The 23,900-nt window shown below is 38.7% G+C and overlaps 1 protein-coding gene across 1 annotated transcript; it reads left to right on the top strand.

Moving 5' to 3' along the window:
* Positions 1-1,827: 1,827 nt before the first annotated feature.
* Positions 1,828-21,240, top strand: Mrap2 (melanocortin 2 receptor accessory protein 2). The gene is made up of 3 exons (XM_027928013.2): positions 1,828-1,954; positions 10,010-10,109; positions 20,847-21,240. The coding sequence occupies exons 1-3, from the start codon at positions 1,828-1,830 to the stop codon at positions 21,238-21,240; spliced, it is 621 nt and encodes a 206-aa protein (XP_027783814.1).
* Positions 21,241-23,900: the final 2,660 nt, after the last annotated feature.

Raw genomic sequence — 23,900 nt, 5'->3', positions numbered from 1 at the left:
TTGCTGATGAGTGGAGAATGGATTCTAGGGATTGGTAAGAGTGGAAGCAGAAAAACTACTTAGTCCTCTTTTTGGAAATACTAACATGAACTCCCAGAGGCTGAGGAATGGGCCTAGTGGGCTATGATGGTGTCTATTAGTGGCTGTGACTATAGCACTTCCTGACAACAGGTGAGGAAAATGTGGCTAAGTGAGATTTGTCCAATGATGTAGCAAATGGAAGCAGAGTAAATATGAAGACCCTGGTCTTCCGGCTTTAAATTCTGTGTCTTTTCCTATATAGCATGGGATTGTTAATGCTTTCCTTTGCAGACTGTGTTTATCTTACTTCACCATTTATCTCTGAACTATATAGCTAAAGAGCTACTCCTTCTTCTCCCCCACAGTTCTCTGCTAGAGAAAGTGCCCTTAAATGAGGACAGTGCTTCTTAGGTTTGAGTTATTAATTTTCATTTCCTGAAGAAATTTATTTCATCATCGAGGGAAATAACCTCTTGTTCAAATATTTAAAAAGGCCAAAGATGAAACCATATTTTTTTGCTCATATTGAAAAGGCAACTGATTGCTTACCTAAAGTAAAGGTCAGCTTTCCTTGCAATTTGTATAACTTTCTTTCCCAAATGAGAGTTAGCACATTATTTTCTACCTTCAGAGGAGAGATTTGTTTGGCTGAGGCCTCAGAGTCATGCTCCAATTCCTGACAGTTATGCATCTTAGGACCAGGGCTCCCCATCCTTTGAACAATATGATGTTGAGTAGTTAGAATCTTTTTCTGTGGGTCCCAGGTCTGGGGTTGAAGAAGAAGAGATAAAGGAGAGACTCATACCTTGGGGCAAAAGGGTGGTGATGATTTTGCCTTAACTATCTTGGGGGTTGGACCCAAAGAAGATTTGGTGGATAACTCTGACCCATGGTGATCTCTTAAAGTGTGGGACACAGTGGTGGTTTAGTGAATCTTGGTTTGGGCTGTTATTTCATTCAGATGTTTACTTACATTACAGTTATTTGTCCATTTGTCCATTTCCCCATTGTAAATGAAGGTCTGTGTGTCCTGTTGTCTGTCTCAGGCATCTTTACCTTCCCCCCACAAGGTGTATTCTTGCACATGGTAGCTATTTAAATACAGTATTGGGATACAAGTAGTATTGATTTGTCACCTTGGGAGTCTTGGGCACACAGTTCAACATGCCTCAAAGAAGTCAGAATTTTCTTGCCCCAAATAATCACAGTTAACAATGAAGATACTGGGAGTGAACAATGAACAAGAAGGAGCTCTCCAATGGGGATCTTTTCCTATTGTGCAAATTTTGTTTTCCATTTCTCTTTTCTTTACTTTTCCATTCCATTTCATTAGGCTGTGCATCTTTGTTGTTGCAGAGTAGGCGCTCAGTACATACACACTGAGATATTTTATTTACAACACTGATTTTGCTTGTCCTCTGTAGACTCTTCACATACTCACACAGGCCTTGGGGGGGGGGGGGCTAAATTGTGAGCTCAGATTTTTATATACACTCTCCCTCCTTCCCCTTATTTCTACACACAGTTATTGAACATTAGTTGCATGCCAGTCAAGTTTATCAAAAAAAGATTTACTGTCTGATTTCAAGTATATTCTAGAATATTGAAGAGTTAAGAGGAAATATGTGCTCATGGTATGAGGTGTGGGCAGCCTGTGAAAACCTTTCCCTGACCAAGTGGATAGGAATTCTTTTAGCTTTTTACCCTTGAATTCCTGTGTGTGATCAAGAATAATTAGGATAACGTGCAGTCATGAGTGAATTAACGAGTTCTGCACTTGCCTTTCTCCATTTTTGCAGTGTGGAGATGTCTGTCCAGAGGTTAATTTCTAACAGAACCTCCCAGCAATCCGCATCTAATTCTGATTACACCTGGGAGTATGAGTATTATGAGATTGGACCGGTTTCCTTTGAAGGACTGAAGGCTCACAAATGTAAGTCTTATACAATTCCCCTTGTATGCATAATATATATTTGTCTTAACCTGTGAAATCCCCAGTGACTACCTTTCCTGAACATTTTTGTCTTGTGGAACTCTGTCTTCTACCTCTAAAACCCCACAAAATGCCCTTTCCACACATGGGGAATTGCTCAGAGATGGTATGATATGGGGGCCATGGAGATTCTGATTCATGAAGGACTTAGTTGGAGATAATATTCCCTTAGTTGGAGAATGTGAGTCAGTGTCAATGTCAGACTGAGGTTTTTTGCTTGCTTGTTTTGGAATTTTCTATGCCAACTCCCCCAAACTATGAATGTTTGAACTAACAAAAAATGTGTACAAAGATAGAATCTGGAACTATTATTTGAAGAATTTTCTTTTGTAACAAATAGTCAGTGGCATCCTTTAAACCCAGTTGGTGTTCTGGATCTGTGGAGAAGAGTCTATATGTGTTCACAATGACAGGCAAGAATAGCCTGCCATCATTTCCAACTTGGTGCTACAGGCATGAGTTGTATTTCATGTTATTGCGGCAATTAATGATCCAGCTCAAAACAAGGAAAGATAATTCTGTGAAAAGCTACTATTCATCTCCCTTCATAACCAGTGCTGAGTAGCCAGCATGAAACATCCTGTTTTGCTAAGTAGAGTTGATATAATAGGCAGGAACTGCTGCCCACTTCCAGGTCCTGTTTGGAAGTTTCATCAATATCCCTGGGAGACTGAGTTGTTTCAAATTGAATATGCACAGCACTGCAAATATTTTAGGTTCTTAGCTGGTCCAGACTATTGTGAGACACTAGGAGATACAAGAGAGATCAGAATTAGAGATGCAAATGTAGCAAAGGAAATGCCTTCATTGCTCACTTATTTCTTGGCCACTTCCCCCTCTCACCAGTTTTGGCATTTGTGATCCTCACACCCATTTGCTATTCCCATTTAATGCAAGAAGGACTTTTAATCTTTCTTCCTTAAGCAAAAATCATTAACTAAATTTTATATCCATTTTCCCCTAGTAATAATTCAATATATTTCCTCATTTCTTTATTGGCATTTGCCCAGTATTTATGGGGGAGAATGGCTGACATTAATTATCTGATAATGACTCTTATGGTCTTGGTGTGAAATCACCCTCTAAGAGTCATGTAGATTCTTTAATCTGTTGTTTTTCTGGGATAACCTTTACATAAAGGACACTTACTTTTTAGGAATTATAGGGGAAATATAAATGACTGGGAAAACTGCTACATAGTTCCCTGTAATGTATACTTCTACCTGAACTTTATTTTTGTGTTTGCTCCTCTTTCTCTTAGTCCAAGGGGCACAGATGGGCAGGCCTGCTGCTATAATTTTGGTTGGCACATTTCCAGAGACAACTGAAAATCTTTTTTGAGAATAATCACTTCATCTAGAAATGTTTATAGCTTGAAAAAACATTCTATAAAACATAGGCAGAGCTGTGACACATTACATGCTTACTTTACTAACTATACCGTTAATGAGGATTGTTTCTGTCTCAACATTCACATCATGAAAATACAAGAATGCCCAAATAAGTGCTTACTCTTCTGATATAACAGATCTGATTCAAGTAAAGGCTGCTAACAACAGAAACCTGAATGCATGAGACAGAGATAAGATTGGAAAATAAACCCTCCCCCCAGATATATAGGACCTGGAGAAGATTAAGTCAACTATTATAATGTTCATATGGCTATCGTTGCTTACCCTTTAAAAAGCTATGATTCTCACCTTCAAGCATGACACATTGTTTTGTTGAACAAAATATAAAACTAGTTAGGTGAAAAGATTAGAACGGGAACATTTCAAGGGGAAGCACTTTTTAAGGCTAAGAATGACCATACCAGTTATCTTCATTTCCTCTACCTATATTGTGCTCTGTAAATAGGCACATCTTTAGTTAGACTAAGTTCCTCTGCCTACTAAAATTAAGATTTATACTTTCAAAGGAAGTTTCTTCTGAGAAACAATCTCTAAAGGTCATTATGAAATTTCCTTTTGCCTTCAGGTTTTTTGTTGTTGTTTTTGTTGTTTGTTCTGTTTGTTTTGCAGTGCTGGGGATGGAACACCAGACCTTGTACATGCTAGGCAAGTGCTCGACCTCTGAGCTACACCCCTAGCCCAACTGCCCTGAGTTTTAAATTTGATGTTAAACCTTATGATGCATTGGAGATAGGCATGTATCTGACACACATTTGGTGTATCAACAAAGTGGAAATCTGTTCTTTAATCCCTTCAGCACGTACTGAGCATCTTTTATATGTAGCTCCATTTTAAGCTCTGGGGATACAAGACAGAACTGAAAAGGGACAAAAATACCTCCTCTTACAGAGCTCCCAGTCTAGTGAGAGAGACATACAATAGATAACCTAAATAAACAAACTATATTGGATGGTGACAAAAGAGGGCAAATAGAATGGAGAAAGTGAAGTGAAGTGTGGAGGTAGATATAAGATAGTGTGGCCATGGAAGGTCCTAGTGAGAGGGAGAGAATTTAGAAAAGACCTGAAGGAAATGCAAGACTGAACTATGAAACATCCAAAGGAAAAACCTTCCAAAAAAAAGTCTCCATAGTCAGAATGAACTGGAATATGCAAGAAACAACAAGGAGGCCAGCAGGATGCTATGGCGAACATCAGGAGATGAGGGGGACCAGGGCATGGACCTTAGTGGTCATGCTAAGAACTTTGGCTTTTACTATGAGAAGTCATTTAAGGATCTGAAGCAGAGGAATGGCATCTGGCGTAGGTTTCAATAGGCTCACTCTGCAACTGGGGAATGAAAGGGACGAGATTAGAAGCAGAGAACAGTCAGGAGCTATTGCCATAGTCCAGACAGCTGGCAATGGTAACTTGACCAGAGTACAGGCAGTAGATTGGTGAGAAATGCACAAATTCTGGATGTTTTTAAAAGATAGATCTGATAGGATTTGTCAGTGGATTGCCAAAGAGTGTAAGAGAAAGAGTCAAGGATGCTGTAAAGATTTGTATCAGAGGAACTGGCAGGTTGGAATTGCCATTAACTGAGACAGGGGACAGTAAGGCAGATGCAGGTTTCAGAGAGCAACTTCAGGATTTGAGGTGTGGACCTGTTAAAATAAGACACTTCTAAGACATCAGGGAAAAATGTGAGGTAAAGGTGAAAATTTGGGAATCATCAGCATGAAAATGATATTCAAAGCCAAGAAACTGGGTGAGGGGGTTGTTAAGTAGATCGAAAACTGATGAGGGCTTGGCACGGTGGTACATGCCTGTCATCACAGGTGGGAGGCTGAGGCAAGAGGATTGTGAGTTCAAAGCCAGCTTCAGGAATTTAGCAAGGCCCTAAGCAACTCAATGAAACCCTGTCTCTAAATAAAATATAAAAAAGGTTGGGGATGTGGCTCAGTGGTTAAGGGCCCTGAGTTCAATCTTTGGTACCAAAAAAAAAAAAAAAGAAAACTGATGAGGTTCAAGAGCTGTGCTCCAAGGTACACTAATGTTTAGAAATTGAAAAATTGAGAAAAAAGGAGCAAAGGAACCTGAGAAGAATGTATAGAAAGAGTAAGAAAACTGTGCAATTGTGGTTTTCTGGAAGCCAACTGAAGAAAGGGTTTTTCAGGGCTGAGATAATGGTCTCTGTCAAATGCTACCATTAGGTCGAGCTGGTGGAGGACTGAGGCACAGCCATTGGATTTACAATGTACAAGCTACTGGCAATGATTTTAAAAATAGTTTTAGTGGAATGGTAGGGATGAAAGTCTGATAGAATCAGTTCAAAAGAAAAATGAGAATAGAAGAATGAGAAACATTACAAAAATAGTACACCCAGACAAATCTCTCATGAGCTTGCTACAAAGAGAGGGAGAAAAACCGATTACTAATGAAAGGTTTGACTGGGAAAGACAGTGTATTCTTAGAGAGACAGAAGCAAAGCCTATGAACCAATGAGTAGAAACCTACGTTTTAGTGAATCTACTCTGCTAAAAAATTGAAACCATTGGAAATTCTATACTTTTTTCCATATTCCAACTTGCAGATAATGCCAGATACATGCATAAATGAGTCAGCAGGAAGTCAGGTCTTCAGGGTGAGATGCAGAGCCTCACTTGCAAATTTTATTTGTAGGATAAAATGTGTCATTGGGACAAATGTGAGCATGTCTCTGTTGGTTCCTTGCCTGGAATTCATCACAAAACTGACCCTAACTCTTTAGGAACCAGAATTGTGTGAGGACAGTTCTAGCTTTGATGTTCTGAACCCCTTGTAGATAAAGTATATTAACACTTTTTATACAACCATGAAATAAAAAGATCATAATTTAGTCCTAGGGGGTGGGAAAAAGGGCACAGTGAAATAGGATGATTACTGTAGTCTTACCCTAGGGGGGAGAAAAAAAATCATATCAGCTTTCAGCTCTCTTGTTTCATTCCATTTGTTAAAGTTGAGGTTGAGAGGAGGTATTTTATTTTATTTATTTTTAATTTTTAATTAGTATATTATAATTATGCATAATAGTCGGATTCATTATGCCATATTTGTACATGCACATAATTTGATCACTCATTCTCTTTCCCTTTACCTCCTCTCTTTCTTCCCCCTCATCTGCTGCTCTACTTTACTGATCTTCCTTCTATGATGATGATGATGATGATGTTAAATGTATTATAATTATATGTACAAGTGGGATTCATTGTGATTAAGGGGAATTATTTTATTGTGACACATTCCATTTGGAATTTCCCTGGGCAGTTTGTTCTGCCCCCTTACTGTAATTAGTCTCCCAGTTGTGCGTAGACACCGCAATGTGTGGCGACTTGGCTTTGGTAGGACCCCTTAGAATGAACACTTCTTTTGACTTCCTTAGCCACCTGGCCTCATTGGAACCTCACTGCGGGTACACCTCTGTTCTGACTTCTTAACAGCAGCATGCTTTGTGGAAGACGAGCACCTCTGCCTGAAACTTGCCATTGAAATAGAGTGAGATAATTTGAATGTTCCTGGGATGAGATGAGGATCTCCAGTGTTCCCTGGAGATCCTAAGGAGCTCAGGGTGAGATAGTGCCCTGGACCTGATCATGTGGCAGAGAATGAGGTTGAGGGGAAATTAGTGGAAATAATTTGAAGAAGCAGAATTTTGTATGATATGGAATGTGAATAAGCAGAGCTACTTAAAGAATTCTATCTATCTAGGGAAACATGGATACCACATTATTATGAAAATATTTGCAAATGCTATTCCATTTCAGGAATTCCCAAAATTTAACCATGCCCCTACTTTTCCCCACTCTGTAACCCGTAACTGCATCGCCTAACTTCTCTGAGGGCTGTGAGCCATCCTTGCCCCATGTTAGTGCTGCTTTTTCCTTCGTGGGATGCGGAGAGTATCAGGAATTGAACTCAGGGGCACTCAACCACTGAGCCACATTCCCAACTCTATTTTTTTTATATTTCATTTAGAGATGGGGTCTCACTGAGTTTCTTAGTGCTTCGCTTTTGCTGAGGCTGACTTTGAACTTGTGATTCTCCTGACTCAGCCTCCCGAGGCGCTGGCAGTGCTGCTTTTTTTGATTGGTTCCTTGTGGCACAGAGAGAAGGGGTAGAAACTGGACCATGTTAAATGCACCTGATCCTCCACCTCTGCTTCCTGCTTGACTAGGGAAGTAGAGACCTGCTGGGGATTAGTGTACTATTCACAGTGTGAAATGGGGCACTAATAGGTATATCTTCTCAGTGACAGATTTGAAAAATATCAACCACCCAAACAAGACTAAATTATAAGTTGAGAACTTCAATATAACATTTTAGAATTATATAATTTTATAATTTTCTTTTTTCTTCACAGCAGTTGATAAAGTACACTGTATAGAAATGTTATCTGCACAATGCTTCTACATAGTCCAGGCCCAGAAAACTGAGATTTTATTGTTTCATGTACTGCCCTTGAGTACATGCAGTACATGTGTTTTTTGGTCCTTGTCCGGATGTCTTGTTCTACACCTCATTTCCACTATATTAAAAGGCAAAGTATAAAGACATTATTATTTGTATGGTACTTACATTTAAGACTCTAGGAATAATACATTAGTTTGCATCCAGAGTGCTGAATAAACATTGTTAACCTCTAGGCAGTAGACATGTAGTAGGAAAGTATGAATTATGCAGAGTAAATTGAGCTGTTTTTTTAACTTTAGAAGAAATGCTATATATGAATAATTTAATTAGAATAATTCATTTGTATTTTATCATTTAGCATAAAAGCTCTAATCATTTTTAAATGCTAATTATTCTTACTGTATTCCCACAAAAGTAATCTTCTTAGTATAGTTCAGAAAATTCAGAATGAACTGGACATGGTGGTGCATGCTTATAATCCCAGCTACTTGGGAAGTTGAGGCAAGAGTATCACGCGTTCAAAGCCAGCCTCAGCAACTTAGTGAGGCCCTAAGCAACTTAAGGAGACCCTCATTTCAAAATAAAAAATAAGGGGCTGGGGATGTGGCTCAAGCGGTAGCGCGCTTGCCTGGCATGCGTGTGGCCTGGGTTCGATCCTCAGCACCACATACAAATAAAGATGTTGGGTCCGCCGAAAACTAAAAAATAAATATTAAAATTCTCTCTCTCTCTCTTTAAAAAAATAAATAAAAAATAAAAATAAATAAAAAATAAAAAGGGCTGGGGATGTGGCTCAGTGGTTAAGCACCCCTGGGTTCAGTCCCCGGTAAGGAAGGAAGGAAGGAAGGAAGGAAGGAAGGAAGGAAGGAAGGGAGGGATGAGGGAAGGAAGGGAGGGAGAACGCAGAATGACTCAACTTTGTTGCTTTTCAGATTTGAGATCCTAGTATATATGTGCCAGGCTCTGTAGACAATCTTGTCTAATCACTGTGTCCCCAAAATATATACAGACATTCTTTGACTTACAATGGGGTTTCATCCTGATTAACCCACCATAAATTGAAAACATTGTAAGTGAGAGAGTGTCATATAGCATATCACCAGCCTAGGAAAAGATCAAAATTCCATTGGGGTTAGTACTGAATGCATATTGCTTTCACATCATCATAAAATTGAAAATTCTGAATCAGGGATTGTCTCTCATAGTCTCATGACTATGATTCAAGATAGAACCAAGGAGAGGCCTGTTTAGAGAACAAAGAAGAAAATGTCATGGGCTTCAGAGGAGGCAGAAAGCCATCAGGTAGGGAAGTGAGTGAGGGTTTGTGAAGGGGATGGCATCAGGGTAGTCTTTAAAGGATAGACTGTCATCAGCTCCAGGTTGGCAAAGTTGCTCACAGGTAGTGGTAAGAAACTCTACAGGTGTGGATGTGAGGAGCTGTGGCCAAGAGCTAAGGTAAATACAGTGGCACAATGTCCCTTAGTCTGATTGGAAACAAATAGGAATTAAAGTGAGGTAAACTGGGAGAAAAGGATGATAATTCTAATGACAGCCTGCACCTGTAACATAGATAATTTGTCTGATGCCAGACACTATATGAAGTGCTCTATATGCAGAAACTCTTTCAATCTGGAAAAGTGAGTCGGGTCTACTTTTGTTGATGGTCCTTCCTAAGAGAGCTGGTTTATCAGAGGCTTTGATGAAACACTCAAGAAGACAGAAAGCAGGGAGAACACTCAAGAGACTGAGAGTCATTCTCTGCAAGAAATGACAGGGACCTGAATTGTTCCAGCATGAACATAAGTGAAAACACAATTGGGTGGGTTGGAATCCATTCATTTTAAACTCTATAGCAGTCTCTGCAAACTCATGTATTTTTTAATTCAATACAGTAAAGTAGAATCTAGGTGACCTTTCTTTTGTCCTGGGTTCTTCACTGAGATGTGGGAACTGAGCTTCTATAAGCCTAAGCATTGCCACATTATCCGAGATGGAAACCTGAAGGCCACAGCTTCTTCCTTCTCTTTCATGCTCTGCAATGAGATTGTTGACTTCCTATCATGGACTAAGGCATCTCCGAAAAGCTTGTATTCCTTGAATGTTCTGTTTTAAGCTCCTGTGAAATACTAATCCCAGTATTAACCATCTTGCAGATTCCATCGTGATTGGATTTTGGGTTGGCCTTGCAGTCTTCGTGATTTTCATGTTTTTTGTGCTGACCTTGCTGACCAAGACAGGCGCCCCACACCAAGAGTAAGTCTGTAATGTCCGTTCACTCCAGAGGGACCTAAAGAAGCAGAATCTAGTACCATGCTGGGTTTGCTTCCAGGGAGTGTAAGAAGGGGGTTGGCTATGGACTTTCTACTATGAGGTGGGATCCCACTTTCCTCTGGCTGTGGCCTCTGCCCTCTCCTTTGCATTCTTACCATTGGTCTTTGTTGACTGAACACAATCAATAACCGGAGGCTTCTTCAAAGGCCAGTTTCCCAGAGCACAGAGAAGGATGATGAAGAGAGTAGAGGGAGTCCTGGGAGAGTAAATGGAAGTATTTTCACACAAATCCTAACATGTTTATATTTGGTGTCTATTCCTCACTGCCTGGCAGCAACACTCTTTTATGATTGTGTCTTGTCACAGAGTTTTTGGCAAGTTCTTTATTCTTCAGCCTGCACTGGAATTGTAATAAATGCCAGGGCAAAAGGAACAATTCTGCCTATCCCTCAGCTATCCCTAGACACCAGGGGTTGGAAAAATCCTCTACACAACAAACATTTTAAATGAAAGGAAAATAATCAGTGAGGAATAGAGACAGAGCATGTCTCCACCCTCAGCCTCCTGGGTTGGTGTTCTCCAAGGTGGCACACACCCCTTCCTCTTGCTGCTTATCATTGGTCGGAACTAGCCATGCCCACCTGACTGCCCCTGGTAGGGTGGTCTTGCTTTGTGTTTTAAAGAGAAGAAAATCAGGTATATGGGACCACAGGGTCCTCAGAGCAGACCTCAGAGTGGGAAAGACTGTTAGAAACCTGACTGTTAAGCTTTTAAGCCTAAGAAACAGCTTTGATTAGGATCAGTTTTCCTTTGGAATAATTTCTGTTGTGAAAGGAAAAAAAAAAAAGCTCTCATCTGGATACTTTATATAGACAGAGAGTATAAAGAACCAGTCCTCTTGCTTTTCAGCTGAGGAGTCATTTGCTCTGAATTCTGAATGCTGCCTTGTTAGAGCATTATCGCTCCATTATCATAAATCTGCCAGGTAGAGAGTGATGGGAAAGGCCTGGATTACATTTTGATGTGGAATATTTTGGAGTTCTTAAAAATTTATCAAGCCTTAACCATTGTATATCTCAAATACCCTCCTTTTGTAGCCTTTGCAATGTGCCCCTCATCTAGGTAGGGGTATTATTAATTTAGGGGTGAGTACAGGATTGCTCCTTACTTTTTAAAAATGGGAATCACATTTTGTCTCAAATTGTCATTTACTTGAATACAGTGCTCCCTTAAAGGATGGGTATATCCAACTAGAGCTAATAGCAAGAAAATGTCAGTGGTCAAAAGCTTCGATAATGGTCTTGGCCCTAAGACTAGCTGGTAAAGTGTATATGTAGTGAGTGGTTGTCCCAGAAGTCCTGATATCCCAAGATGTCTACCACTGTGAACAGGTAGAAAGTCTGATGCCTTTATATACCTGGCTCCATCTGTAAGCCTTTGTTCAGGAGTGGCTTTTAATTCCCTATCAATTAAGCAGTGTTTACTGAGTGCACAGCTACAGCTTGCTCAGGGCTATGCTGAGGGTAGTTCTAAGGTGGTAGAATCTTCCCTGTTCTGTATAGACTGACATATCCCTGGTAAGTTAGCACTCCATGAAAGCAACCAAAACCCCTTTTATACAACAGTTCATTCAGCACCTCTCTTAGGGATCATGACATAGCCTAAAGCACTAACTACAGACTTTGGCTCCATAAATTTTGATAGTTATTATTACTTTCTCACAGAAAGTGTTATTCTTAGTAGGTCTCTGTTTAGCTTGCATGTCTTCCAGGAAATACCAGGTGTTCCAATGCTGATTTGCATTTGATTTTCATGAGTGGGTGGAATAGTCCTCAGCATGAAAAGACTCAGCATTAGCAGCAAGCACTTTATCCATAAACACCCTTATAAATCTGGACGATCCCTAGGGAAATAACTCAGAACATTACCTGTGTTGTCCCTCTGCAGATGGGGCTAAGGGCAGTCTATCCTCCTCATTTTACTGGTCTTTCCATCACAGAAAGACAAACTGGGGGTTTGCTGTGCCTTTCATAGAAGTCAGGGCTTTGGGCAAACCCACAGATACTGTTGCAGGAGACAGATGAGGCAAAACACCAAATAGGAACAGGATGCAGGCTTATTTAGCTATAGCCAGGTTCGGAGGGCAAAGCTATTGCTGTAACCAATCAATCCCCCTGAATTCCGAGTTCAGGTAGTTTCAGAACTTTATTCCCAGTGTATAAGGGGAGGGACTCAGAAGTTCACAGTCTGCAGAGGTTCACATAAAAGCAGCTTTTTCTTTCACTATTCTGAGCAAGTTAACCCATCAAGGACAGTGTCTGAGAAGGGGAGAGCTTCTTCTCCCCTTTCTTCCCTCCCCTTGTCAGCTGTTACCATGGAGCCTAATTGGTAACTTTTCTTGTCTTAGAAATGTAGACATCTCTGTGAAGCCCCAGCTCAAGGCTAGAGGCCTTGTTAAAGGATCTGTCTTTTTTTTTTTTTTAATTACACTTTGCATTTGCAAACACACTTCTCAAACTACTATACTGGATAAATACTTGTGACAAACTAGTAAGCGGGCATTTAGCACCTGGAGTGCTGATTTTTTCCAGGCCAGGGCCAAGTAAAATAGAACAACAGGAAAATAGAAAATTTACTACATTGAACTCTTTTGTAGAGACTCTTTAGCGGATAGTCCTAAAATCAATTATGGTGAAGATTTCTGGAGAAACTTAGTTAAGATTTTTCTGTGGAGAAGGGAGTGCCACTACAATACAGCTATTCAGTTCACAATCTTTCCTAAAGCATGGATTGAGGTCTAAATACTACAAGGTGCTTGAAGGATACAAAGATGAGCCTAATATGCATGTCACTATATAGGAGAGAAAAGACCATATACATAGCTCTGACTCAAGACAGAAAATAAGGCATTCTGTGAGAGAAGGTCAGGAAAGTATGGCAGGAACACAGAGGATGGACATATTCCTTCCTGTTGAGAGATCAGAGTCTCCATGGAGGTAGGGACATTGGAGTTGAATCCTGAAGAAGGAATTTGATTTTGACAAAGGAGTGGGTTGGTCTGTTAGGTAGAAGGATAGCAGAAGCAGAGGCACACCGAAGGGCCATCAGTTCCCATGTGACTGGACCTTAGGGTTAGCTAGGGACTGGTAGAAGTAGACAAGGGGATAAGAGAGTGGGAAGTCAGGAATATCAGGCAAAAGAGATTGGGGAGCTGATGAAAGTTTGTGTGTGGGAAGGCAGGCCAAGGAGAGTAATGACAATCACTATGCAGATACTAGAGGATTTAATGGATCTTCTTGTGAGTTACTTTCTGTTCAGGTTTAGAAAATTCCACATGTGCAAAGAATACACAGTGCAGCCCATGGTGAGAAGAAAAGGCCAAGAGTCAGAACAGTGTGAACAGTCTTTGTTCTGGCTGGGGTAGCTCAGTGATCTTGAAGTCAGTAAGTTAAGTCCAAATTGAAAATGTAGAGTACAAATTCACAAAACAAATCAGTAAAAAAATAAATGGATTTAGGTTTCTATCAAAATAAACAGGAGTGGTTTTTAAACCTTAGGAAGATACAGGAGAACTTCCTGTAACACAATAGTTAGATCTCAATTTCATGACGACATAATATAGAATGGGTAAGTAAAGGAAACTGGCAGAAGTAAAGGTATTGACATTTTTAGTGAGTCTCAATTTTCTAAGAAATTTTCAACTGATTTCACTTCTATTATTATTATTTTAATTAGTGCAATATAATTATATGCAGACACAAGATTCATTGTGGTATATTCATACATGGATATAGCATGCTTTGGTAGATTTTGTTCTCCAGTTCTTCCCCATGCCCTCCCCTTCTTCCTTCCTATTTCCTTTCTCTACTCTGATGATCTACTTTCTGTTTCTGAGATCCTCTTTAGCTTCTACAAATGAGAGAAAATATTTGACCTTTGACTTTCTGATCTGGCTTATTTCTCTTAGTATGTGATATTCTCCAGTTCCATCTATTTACTAGCAAATAACATAATTTCATTCTTTTTTATTGCTAAGTAAAAGGCATCTCTCTCTCTCTCTCTCTCTCTCTCTCTCTCTCTATATATATATATATATATATATATATATATATATATATATATATATCTCCCGTTTTCTTTATCCATTCATCTGTTAATGGGTATCTGGGATGGTTTTATAGCTTGCCTATTGAGAACTGTGCTACTATAAACACTGGTATGCATACATCAGTATAGTATGCTGATGTTAGTTCTTTTGGGTAAATACTAAGGTTTGGGATAGCTGAGTCATATGTTGGTTCCATTCTGAGTTTTGGGGGGTCTCACCATACTGCTTTCCAAAGTAGTTGTACTAATTTTTGCAGTTCCATCAACAATGTATATCTTTTCCTCTTCATCCTTTCCAATTGTTATTTGCATACTTGATGATCGACATTCTAACTGAAGAGATGAAATCTCAGTGTAGTTTTTATTTGCATTTCCCTGATTGCTGAGCAACTTTAACATTTTTCATGTATCTGTTGATAGTTTGTATTTCTTCTTTTGAGAAATATCTGTTTTGATCAATTGCCCAATTATTGATTGGGTTATTTGATTTTCTGGTGTTTTGGGGGGTTCTTTATATATTATGGATATTAATCCCCTGCTGGAAAAATAGCTGTCAAAGATCTTCTCTCATTCTGTAATTGCTCTCTTCATGCTTTTAATTATTATCTTTGCTGTAATTTAATACCTTCCCACTTATTGATTCTTGGTTTTATTTCTTAAGTTTTAGGAGTCTTATTGAAGAAGTCAGTGCCTGCACCATAATGTTGGAGTATTGATCCTATGTTTTCTTCTAGTAGTTGCAGTGTTTCCAGTGTAATTCTGAGGTCTTCGACCACTTAGAGTTGATTGTTTTACAGGGTGAGAAAAATTTAGTTTCATTCTTTTACATAAGGCTATCCAGTTTTCCCAGTGCAGTTAGTTAAGAAGGCTATCTTTTCTCCAGTCTGTGATTTGGCCACTTCTGTGATGGATCAGATGACTATATCTATGTGTATTTGTCACTGTGTCTTCTATTCCATTCATCTTTATGTTTGTTTTTATGCCAATACCATGCTGTTTTTGTTTCTGTAGTTCTGTAGTATAATTTGAGATTGAGTACTGTGATGCCTCCACCATTGCTCTTTTTGCTCAGAATCACTTTGGCTATGCTGGGTCTTTTGTTCTTCCACATGGCTTTTAGGACTCTTTTTTTTTTTCTGTGAAGAATGTCATTGGTATTTTGATGAGGGTTGCATTGAATCTATAGATCACTTTTGGCAATACTTCATATTCATTTCTTAATTGTAGTTATCAGTTGCTAGCCAGTTGACATCCCTACATTTCTTATTCTTATTCATATCATGGGTTCTGGAGTGCACAGTTGGGGTCAATCATCTCTCCTAGGTTCATCTGCTACTGTTTCTAAACCTTAACTGTGCATGCCCTTGAATTTATTTCCAACCTCATAGAAGCTGTAGAAGAGGTATCCTGTCAATGCAAGGGTTGCTTGGCTTTTAAGATCTCTTTATGACTGATGCATTCAGTCATTCATTTAACAAAAGTGTTTAGAGCACCTACTATATGCCTAGTGTTGTCCTGGGTACCGTTTGACATAGGTAAGAAACATAGTGCCTGCCCTCAAGAATGTACAATCTTGGTGAGGGTGACAGAGAAGTAAAGAAATGGGCATGATACAGAGAGAAACATCCTAACCTAGATTGGGAGAATCAGGGAGGGCTTCTTACAGGAGATGACACCTTAGATCATTCATGAAGGGCCAAGAGGAATTAGGCATGTGTGTTCCAGTTCTAGTAATGGTAGAAGACCTTGTTGCAGAATAATCTTACAGATATCAATTATAGGATATGGACAAAATATGAAAATCAACCATTGAAAGGTATTAAAGAATGAACATAAATAGACCAAAACTGAAGGGCTTTCAGCTGTTCAAAGAAGGAAACTGATTTAGCTTATGTCTGTGTTTATGTGATTTTCTACTCAAAACTTTTCAATGCTCCAGCATGGTCTGTCTCTCCATACACTTAGGCCTTCTCTAATATACTTTTGTAATGTTTTGAAATTTTCAGTATACAGGTCTTGAACACATTTTGTTAAATTTATTCTTAGGTGTTCTATTTTTTATGCCAATGTGAATGGAATATTTTTTTCATTTTCTTATGTTTGTTACTAGAAATATAATGAATTTTCTATAAGGTCAATTGAAAGGAAAATATTTTTTAGTTACTGGATAAACAGGTACAGGTACAACATATCAGCAAATAAATCTTGACCCCATATTCAACATGGTTCATGTCCCCAAAGTAAAAGATCCTAGGACCATGCTAATATAACTTTTCACAGTGATGAGATGTGCATTCTATGCTGTCCAGTTAGGTGGTCACTGGCCACTTGTGAATGTTGAGTAGCTTCAATGTAAGTAATATGACTGAGAAACTAAATGTTCAATTATATTTAATTTGAATTCATTTAAATAGTCATATAGGTAGTGGCTACTGTATGGCATAGCACAGTTGTAGAAAACATAAAACATCTTTGTGACTTTAGGACAGGCAGTTAGTTCTTAGAGAAGATATAAAAAGCACTAACATAAAAGAGGAATTGAAAAATTGCACTTATTGAAATTTAGAACTCTTCTCATCAAAAGACATCATTGAGAAAATGAAAATGCAAAGTCACAGGTTAAGAGAAAATGCTTTTAATATGTATATGTAACAAAGAATTTGTATTCAGAATACATTACAAAACTTTTACAAATCAATAATAACAAAAAATATTTCAGTTTTTAGGGTGGGCAAAAGATTTGTACAGACGTTCAGAAAAGGTAATTTATTGGTTTTATTATACATCAGAGACATGCATTTCATTTCCATTAGAATGATTAACATTAGAAAGACTAACAATGGCCAGACTTGGCAGAAATGTGGAACAATAGTAATTTTCATACATTTTGGTGAGAATCTAAACTGTAACAACAACTTTGAAAAACTCTTTATAGTTTCTTGTAAAGTTAAGCATACATTTACCATGTAGTTTAGTAATTCTACTCTTTGGAATTTATTCAAGAGCAATAAAAACCATATATTCTTTTTATTTATTTATTTGTTTGTTTGTTTTAATTAGCTAAACATGATAGTAGAACACATGGAGCATAACTTCTCATTCCTCTGTCTGTACATGGTGCTGAGTCACACCAGTAATATATATGTATGTAATGTCTGTAATAATGTCTGTCTCATTCTACTATCCTTCCTTCCCATTCCTACTGCCCCACCCCTCCCCTCACTCCCCTCTGCACATTCCAGAGTTCCTTTGTTCCCCCCCTGTACTATGGATCAGTATATGCTTCTTGGAGAAAACATTCAGTTTATGGTTTTGGGGATTGACTTATTTCACTTAGCATGATATTCTCTAGTTCCATTCATTTACCTGCAAATGCCATAATTTCATTCTTCTTTAAGGCTGAGTAATATTTCATTGTGTATATGTACCACATTTATTTATCCATTCATCTGTGGAAGGGCATCTAGGTTTGTTCCATAGTTTGTTTATTGTGAATTGAGCTGCTATAAACATTGATGTAGCTGCATCACTGTAGTATGCTGGTTTGAATTCCTTTTGGTATAAACTGAGGAGTTGGATAGCTGGGTCAAATGATCTTGAAGACACTTTCCAATAGTGTGCATGGCTTTATTGACAACTACTCCAAGCTGGAAATAACCTAAATGACCTTCAATGGAGAATGCATAAACAGATAGTAGTATATTTATACAATGGAAAACTACTCAGTAGGAAAAAGCACAGGTTATTGTCACATGCAACAACAGGAATGGATCTTAGAAACATTATATCCAGGCACAAAATACTATACATTTATTATTTCATTTATATGAATTTCAAGAATAGACTAAACTAATCTGTGGTGATAAATATCAAAACATTACCTATAAGAGGTGGAAGTTGACTGGAAATTCAAGAATTAGACAAAATTAGTCAGTGGAGTAGAAGTCAGAATATTGTTACCTGAGGGGTGGAAATTGAATGTAAGAAATATTCTATGTCTTGATTGGAATAGTGGTTAAACGGGTATATATATTAATAGAAAAACTCATTGAATTTATTTTATACTTAAAATAGTACCCAGTGGTGGCATAGTAACTGAATTGAACCAAGTAGTGTTCATGGTCATAGTTTTTCTATATACAATAGTTCCTCTTATCTATGGGGCATGTGTTTTGCTAAGTTTTGAATAATACTAAACACTGTGTATATTGTTTTTCATATGCATACATACCTACAATAAAGCTTCATTTATAAATTAAGCATGGATTAACAACAAAATAGTAGAATACAATACAATAGTGCAAGCTGAGATATGCATAAAGCAGTATAAACTAGGCACTCCTATCTCTTGTGGAGTTCTCGAGTCTCTATCTTTCAGTCAACCCTTAACTGACTCATGCTTTAATCAGAGACCTTTACCAGGATGTCAGAGCAATAAAAGACTCACAGTCACTGTGGCAAAACTGACTGCTGAGTTGTGCTAAAACAAATATTCTGAGGTTCTCCAACCACCTATGCTTAAACCTGGGGATAGATCTGTTGGAATGAGTACCAACTCATGGGACCTCGCATGGCATTTCTGTCCCAAAGAAATGCAGGGAACAATTATAATACTATACTGTAATAAAAGTCATGAGGATGTGTATATTCTCATTTTCTCTTCTTCAGCTGCCTCAAGGCAGGTAGCATCCAAAACATGGATACAATGGATAAAGGAATGATCATGTCCTTCAGAGCAGGGCTATGTGAAATTTCATCATGCTTCTTAGAATGGCATTTTACAACTTATGGATTGTTTATGTCTGGAAATTTCCATCAATATTTTCAGACCTCAGGTAACTGAAACCATATAAGGTGATTTTGCAGATGAGAGATATTAATGACCCCTTTAGTTTATCAGTTAATGAAAAAAAGAGAAGGAAGATGTACTTATTATTTAACATTTACCGCACTAAGAGTACAGAGATGAACTTTTCTCTGTTCTGGGCGGGGGGGGGGGGGACATCAAACACATTGCACTGTTGTCACAATAAGAGATCCTCGAGACAAAGCCTATAGGGCATGCATGTTCATGGGGGCATGATGGTCTTTCAGCAAAGATGGCTTGTGGGCCACTTCTTAGTTTCAAGAAGTGCTTGTCTGAAGAATGCCCACTTCTCACAGTGGGCTTCTGGGTCTACTTTTGTGCTCAGCTGGTGCCCTGGGCAGGCAGAAAAGTATTTCCCCAGCTGTTCGGTCCCAGAATCTGGAAATGGCATTGGCTTTGGCAATCTTATTTTTGTGGGGGGAGGGGTGGTTGGCATACTGGGGATTGAGCCTGGGGGCACTCCACCATTGAGCTGCTAAGCCACATCCCCATACCTATTTGTATTTTATTTAGAGACAGGGTCTTACTGAGTTGCTAGTGCCTCACTTTTACTGAGGCTGGCTTTGAACTCACCTTACTGAGGCTGCCTCAGCCTCCCTAGCTGCTGGGATTACAAGTGTACATCACTGCAGCCAGCTGTCTTAATCATATGCTTTCTAAATGCTTTAAGGTCCCCTATCCTGGGTGACATTTTAGCTAATTAATCATGGGTTGCTGGCACACTCATTCCCTTTCTCAAACATCTTTTAAACCCAAGGAAGTGACAATTGAAGGAAAAGTTATTTATAGAAAGACAAAGAAGGCAACTTAAATTTGCATTAAAGCACACATCCAGAGTCTATAGTGAATTCTAAATACAGGAAACAGTGGATGTGGTACTCTTGATCTTCTTGACACATTTGTCTAGATTAGCAGGCAAGGAAATTTGTTAACCAGGCTTCTTACTAACAAAACAATCAAACAAGTAAACAACCACCACCATCACTGTCAGGCTTCTGGATAGAATTCCTGGCTAGATGTTACCCAGGCAATCATATTAGCAGGTGGAGCTGTATAAAATACCTTATCTACTGGATTGCAAAGTTTCCAGGATTTCTGACAATCTGAAATCTGGGTGGTTCTTGATAATTTGGAGGTTAGAGATAGATATGTGATTTTCCAGACCTGTAAATAGGATCCATGAGAATTTGGTCTTGGCACTTTATCTTTCATGTGGGGATGGGAAGGGAGCATTTAAAAACTGGAATCTCCAAGAAGATGATACATTCATTAAAGTAAGTATTGTTTAGGCCAGCATGATGTAGGCCAGTGGTTTAAAACTTTAGTACAGTAACGATCCTTGGAGATTCTGTGAAATACATTACTTTGCTTATCTGCAAAGAACCTGAGAATCTGTGACCCAGTGATTTGTATTTTAAGAAGCACTTCAAGCAAGTTTGATGTGGAAGATTGAAGAATCCCCTGAGATACACTGGTGTATGTGCAGAATATTGGGGGATTCCCTAGGAAGCTGTCTGTCTTCCAGATGATCCAGGGTTTCTCATCTTGATGCTTTTGTCTTGGGTTTATTTGTACATATTCAAAAGTGATATTTTTCATTTCTGATGTTTGTGTGTGTGTCCTTAAAGGGACGTTGGTAGGTGCTTGGTGGAAATATGCTGGCATGCCCTACACATAGAAAACCATGATCCTGCACGTGAATGAGCTGCAGCATAAGCAATCTTTTGTTTTTACTTTCTATACAGCAATGCAGAGTCTTCAGAGAAAAGATTCAGAATGAACAGTTTTGTGTCAGACTTTGGGAAACCTCTGGAGCCAGACAAGGTGTTTTCTCGCCAGGGCAATGATGAGACCCGGTCTCTCTTTCACTGCTACATCAACGAAGTGGAACACTTGGACAGGGCCAAAGCCTGTCACCAGACCACAGCCATCGACAGCGAGGTCCAACTCCGGGAAGCCATCCAAAGAGGCAGGCAGCCAGAGGAGGAGCTGAACAGGCTCATGAAGTTTGACATCCCCAACTTTGTGAACACAGACCAGAGCTCCTCCTTTGGGGAGGATGATCTTCTGATTTCCGAACCACCCATTGTTCTAGAAAATAAGCCAGTTGCCCAATCCTCCCACAAAAACCTAGATTAACACATGCTCTGTGTCTTCCTGAAGATGTGGGTTCTGTCTTTGTATGGCATGATATCTCCATCCACCAAAAGCGTTTGTGTGTGTGTATGTGTGTGTGAGAGAGAAGAGAGAAAGGGAGAACGCCCTAAGAAGAGAGCTGATGTTTTGCTTTTTAACACATTTGGGAGTTTTTTTTTTATTATTATTAAAGTGTTTATTTTAAGCTATCTCATTTTCCTTGTTGAAAAATTTGGCCAGATGCCTCACATCAGCACTCCTGAGGATTAGCACACTGCTTTCTAATCTGACCCTTCCACCATTACTCTCCCTTTAGCAAGTTGCTTTTCCTCTCTGGGCTGCCACATTTTTAGTTTTCAGGGGTTGGGTCTGGAGTAGATGATCTATCCCAGCTCTAATATTCTGTGAATTTATGGCTTTGCATCCAAGACAAGCTGAGATATGCATAAAGCAGTATAAACTAGGCACTCCTATCTCTTATGGAGTTCTCAAGTCTCTATATCTTTCAGTCAACCCTTAACTGAGTCATGCTTTAGTCAGAGACCTTTACCAGGATGTCAGGAGACTCACAGTCACTGTGGCCAACCTGACTGCTGGGTTGTGCTAAAACAAAATTTTCTGAGGTTCTCCAGCCACCCATGCTTAAACCTGGGGGTAGATCTGTTCCCCTTGGAATGAGTACCAACTCATGGGACCTCACATAGCATTTCTGTCTCAAAGAAATGCAGGGAAGTTGTCAGCTGAGTTGGTGGAATACCTTCTGTGTATCTGTATTGGTGTATCTGTTGTCACACAGTGCTGTACCATTGGCTTCAGAACAACACCACCACAACTATACATACATGTGTTTGTGTGTATACATGTAAACACCTATATACATATGTATGTATGTATACACATATACACACATATATACACAATTTTCCATGCTGTCTGTTACTTGGCAGATGTGTACATGACAGCCATCTGTCTTTGAACTGAGATGGTCAGGGTGTTGTACATAACAAACAGATACCCAAGGTAGTCTGGATTATGTTAACATGAGGGCAACACAGAGTTAATTTCATGAAGGAATCAAATGAACTGCTCGCATTAGAAAACAACACCATCAGCTGTATGCATGGCCAGCTGCTAATCACTTGGTGGCATTTTCACTGTGGATTTATTCACTACCTGTCTTGTTTAAGCTACAGAATAAATGCATATGACCACACAGGAATCTTCTCTGGTTCTTTATTTTCACACATCCAGTTTTTTATCCTAAAAAAACTACTTCACATCTGTAACGCCTCCTAATTTCTTGCAGTAGGTAGTGCTGACTCATTCTGGGATACAAATAACCTTAGTCATGCATGGAATTTCATTTAGGAATTATTCCACCAAAATAAATCCCTTTCCCATAATGTCTTTTAAGGAAATATTATTCTTTAAGACTCTATCACTAAACAGTAGAACAAAGCATGAATTATTTATTATAATTAAACCTAATTTAACTAATTCTTAAAAATAGATACTGGCTATTTCATGAATATTTTTATTCAAGAAAAAAAGCAAGAATGCTGATTTCATTAATTTATAATATGAATATTATTCATAATTTACTTAACCAAATACAAATTCTGGACTATTTCTTATTAAGGTTGATTTTAAGGTATCTCATTTAGAAGTATATTTATTAAAAGACTAAATGATATTCAAAAGTTGGAAAAACATTTTACCATCATTTTTATGAACCAAGTGTTAAGAATTATGAAGTGTCTAAAGTTTTACCCCCTTATAAGTTAGCTTGTCACTGTGTCATGGATGCTTCCAGAGAAACCAAGAATCCTAGTCAGAGAGACCAAGAACTTTATTACAGCATAGCAGGCTGCATGTGCTTCATATATACAGGGTTTCTAGGTTTGTTTCCTAATGCTGCTGTAACAAATTATGACAAATTCAGTGGCTTTAAGCAACCCAAATGTATTCTGTTACGGAGTACAGAAGTCTAAAATAGTCTCAGTGGGCTAATGTCAAGGTTTTAGCAGGGCTCTGTTCCACCTGCAGGCTCTGTGGAAGAATTCATTTTCTTACATTTCTAAGTTCCCAGAGGTTGCTTATACTCCTTGACTTATGATCCATGTCACTGTGACCTCTTCTGTCACTGTCTCTGACAGCTGTACCTCCCCTGCTTTTATAGAATTATGGTGATGACATTAGATTACCTAGGATAATCTCCTCATTTCAAGATTCTTCACTTGATCATATCTGCAAAAATTTCTAGAAACCAACAGACACATGAAGTCCCTATTGGTCTTTCTTTTACCCCAAGGATTCATGTCCATTCTACATGCAACATATATTCACCTCATCCCAAAGTTTCAATCAATTACAGCATCAGCTCAAAGCCTAATACATTAACTATATCTTATCAGCTAAAAATTCCCAAGTTTTTTTATCTTAACCATCTAAGTCAGATATTGGTGAATCTCCGGTCTGAGCCACCTTGGAAAAGGTAATCTCCATCTGTGGACCTCTAAAACTAGAAAATAACTTATTTGCTCCCTAAATACAAGGTGCAACAAGCACAAGATACTAGCTATAAATATTCCCATTCAAAAGAGAAAACAAAAGAGTCATCAGTCCCAAGATATTTCAAGTTCAACTGAGGAAATTCCATTGGG

Source organism: Marmota flaviventris, chromosome 6 (assembly GCF_047511675.1).
Source record: "Marmota flaviventris isolate mMarFla1 chromosome 6, mMarFla1.hap1, whole genome shotgun sequence".
NCBI classification, from domain to species: Eukaryota; Metazoa; Chordata; class Mammalia; order Rodentia; family Sciuridae; genus Marmota; species Marmota flaviventris.
The sequence above is the reverse complement of the archived record's forward strand: the minus strand, read 5'-3'. Positions and strand labels throughout refer to the sequence as shown.

Bases quoted from the DNA above. Each gene is read 5' to 3' on its own strand.
- Mrap2 (XM_027928013.2), top strand. From the start codon at position 1,828: ATGTCTGTCCAGAGGTTAATTTCTAACAGAACCTCCCAGCAATCCGCA. The intron at 1,955-10,009 runs GTAAGTCTTATA...ACCATCTTGCAG, and splicing joins AGGACTGAAGGCTCACAAAT to ATTCCATCGTGATTGGATTT. The intron at 10,110-20,846 runs GTAAGTCTGTAA...CTTTCTATACAG, and splicing joins ACAGGCGCCCCACACCAAGA to CAATGCAGAGTCTTCAGAGA.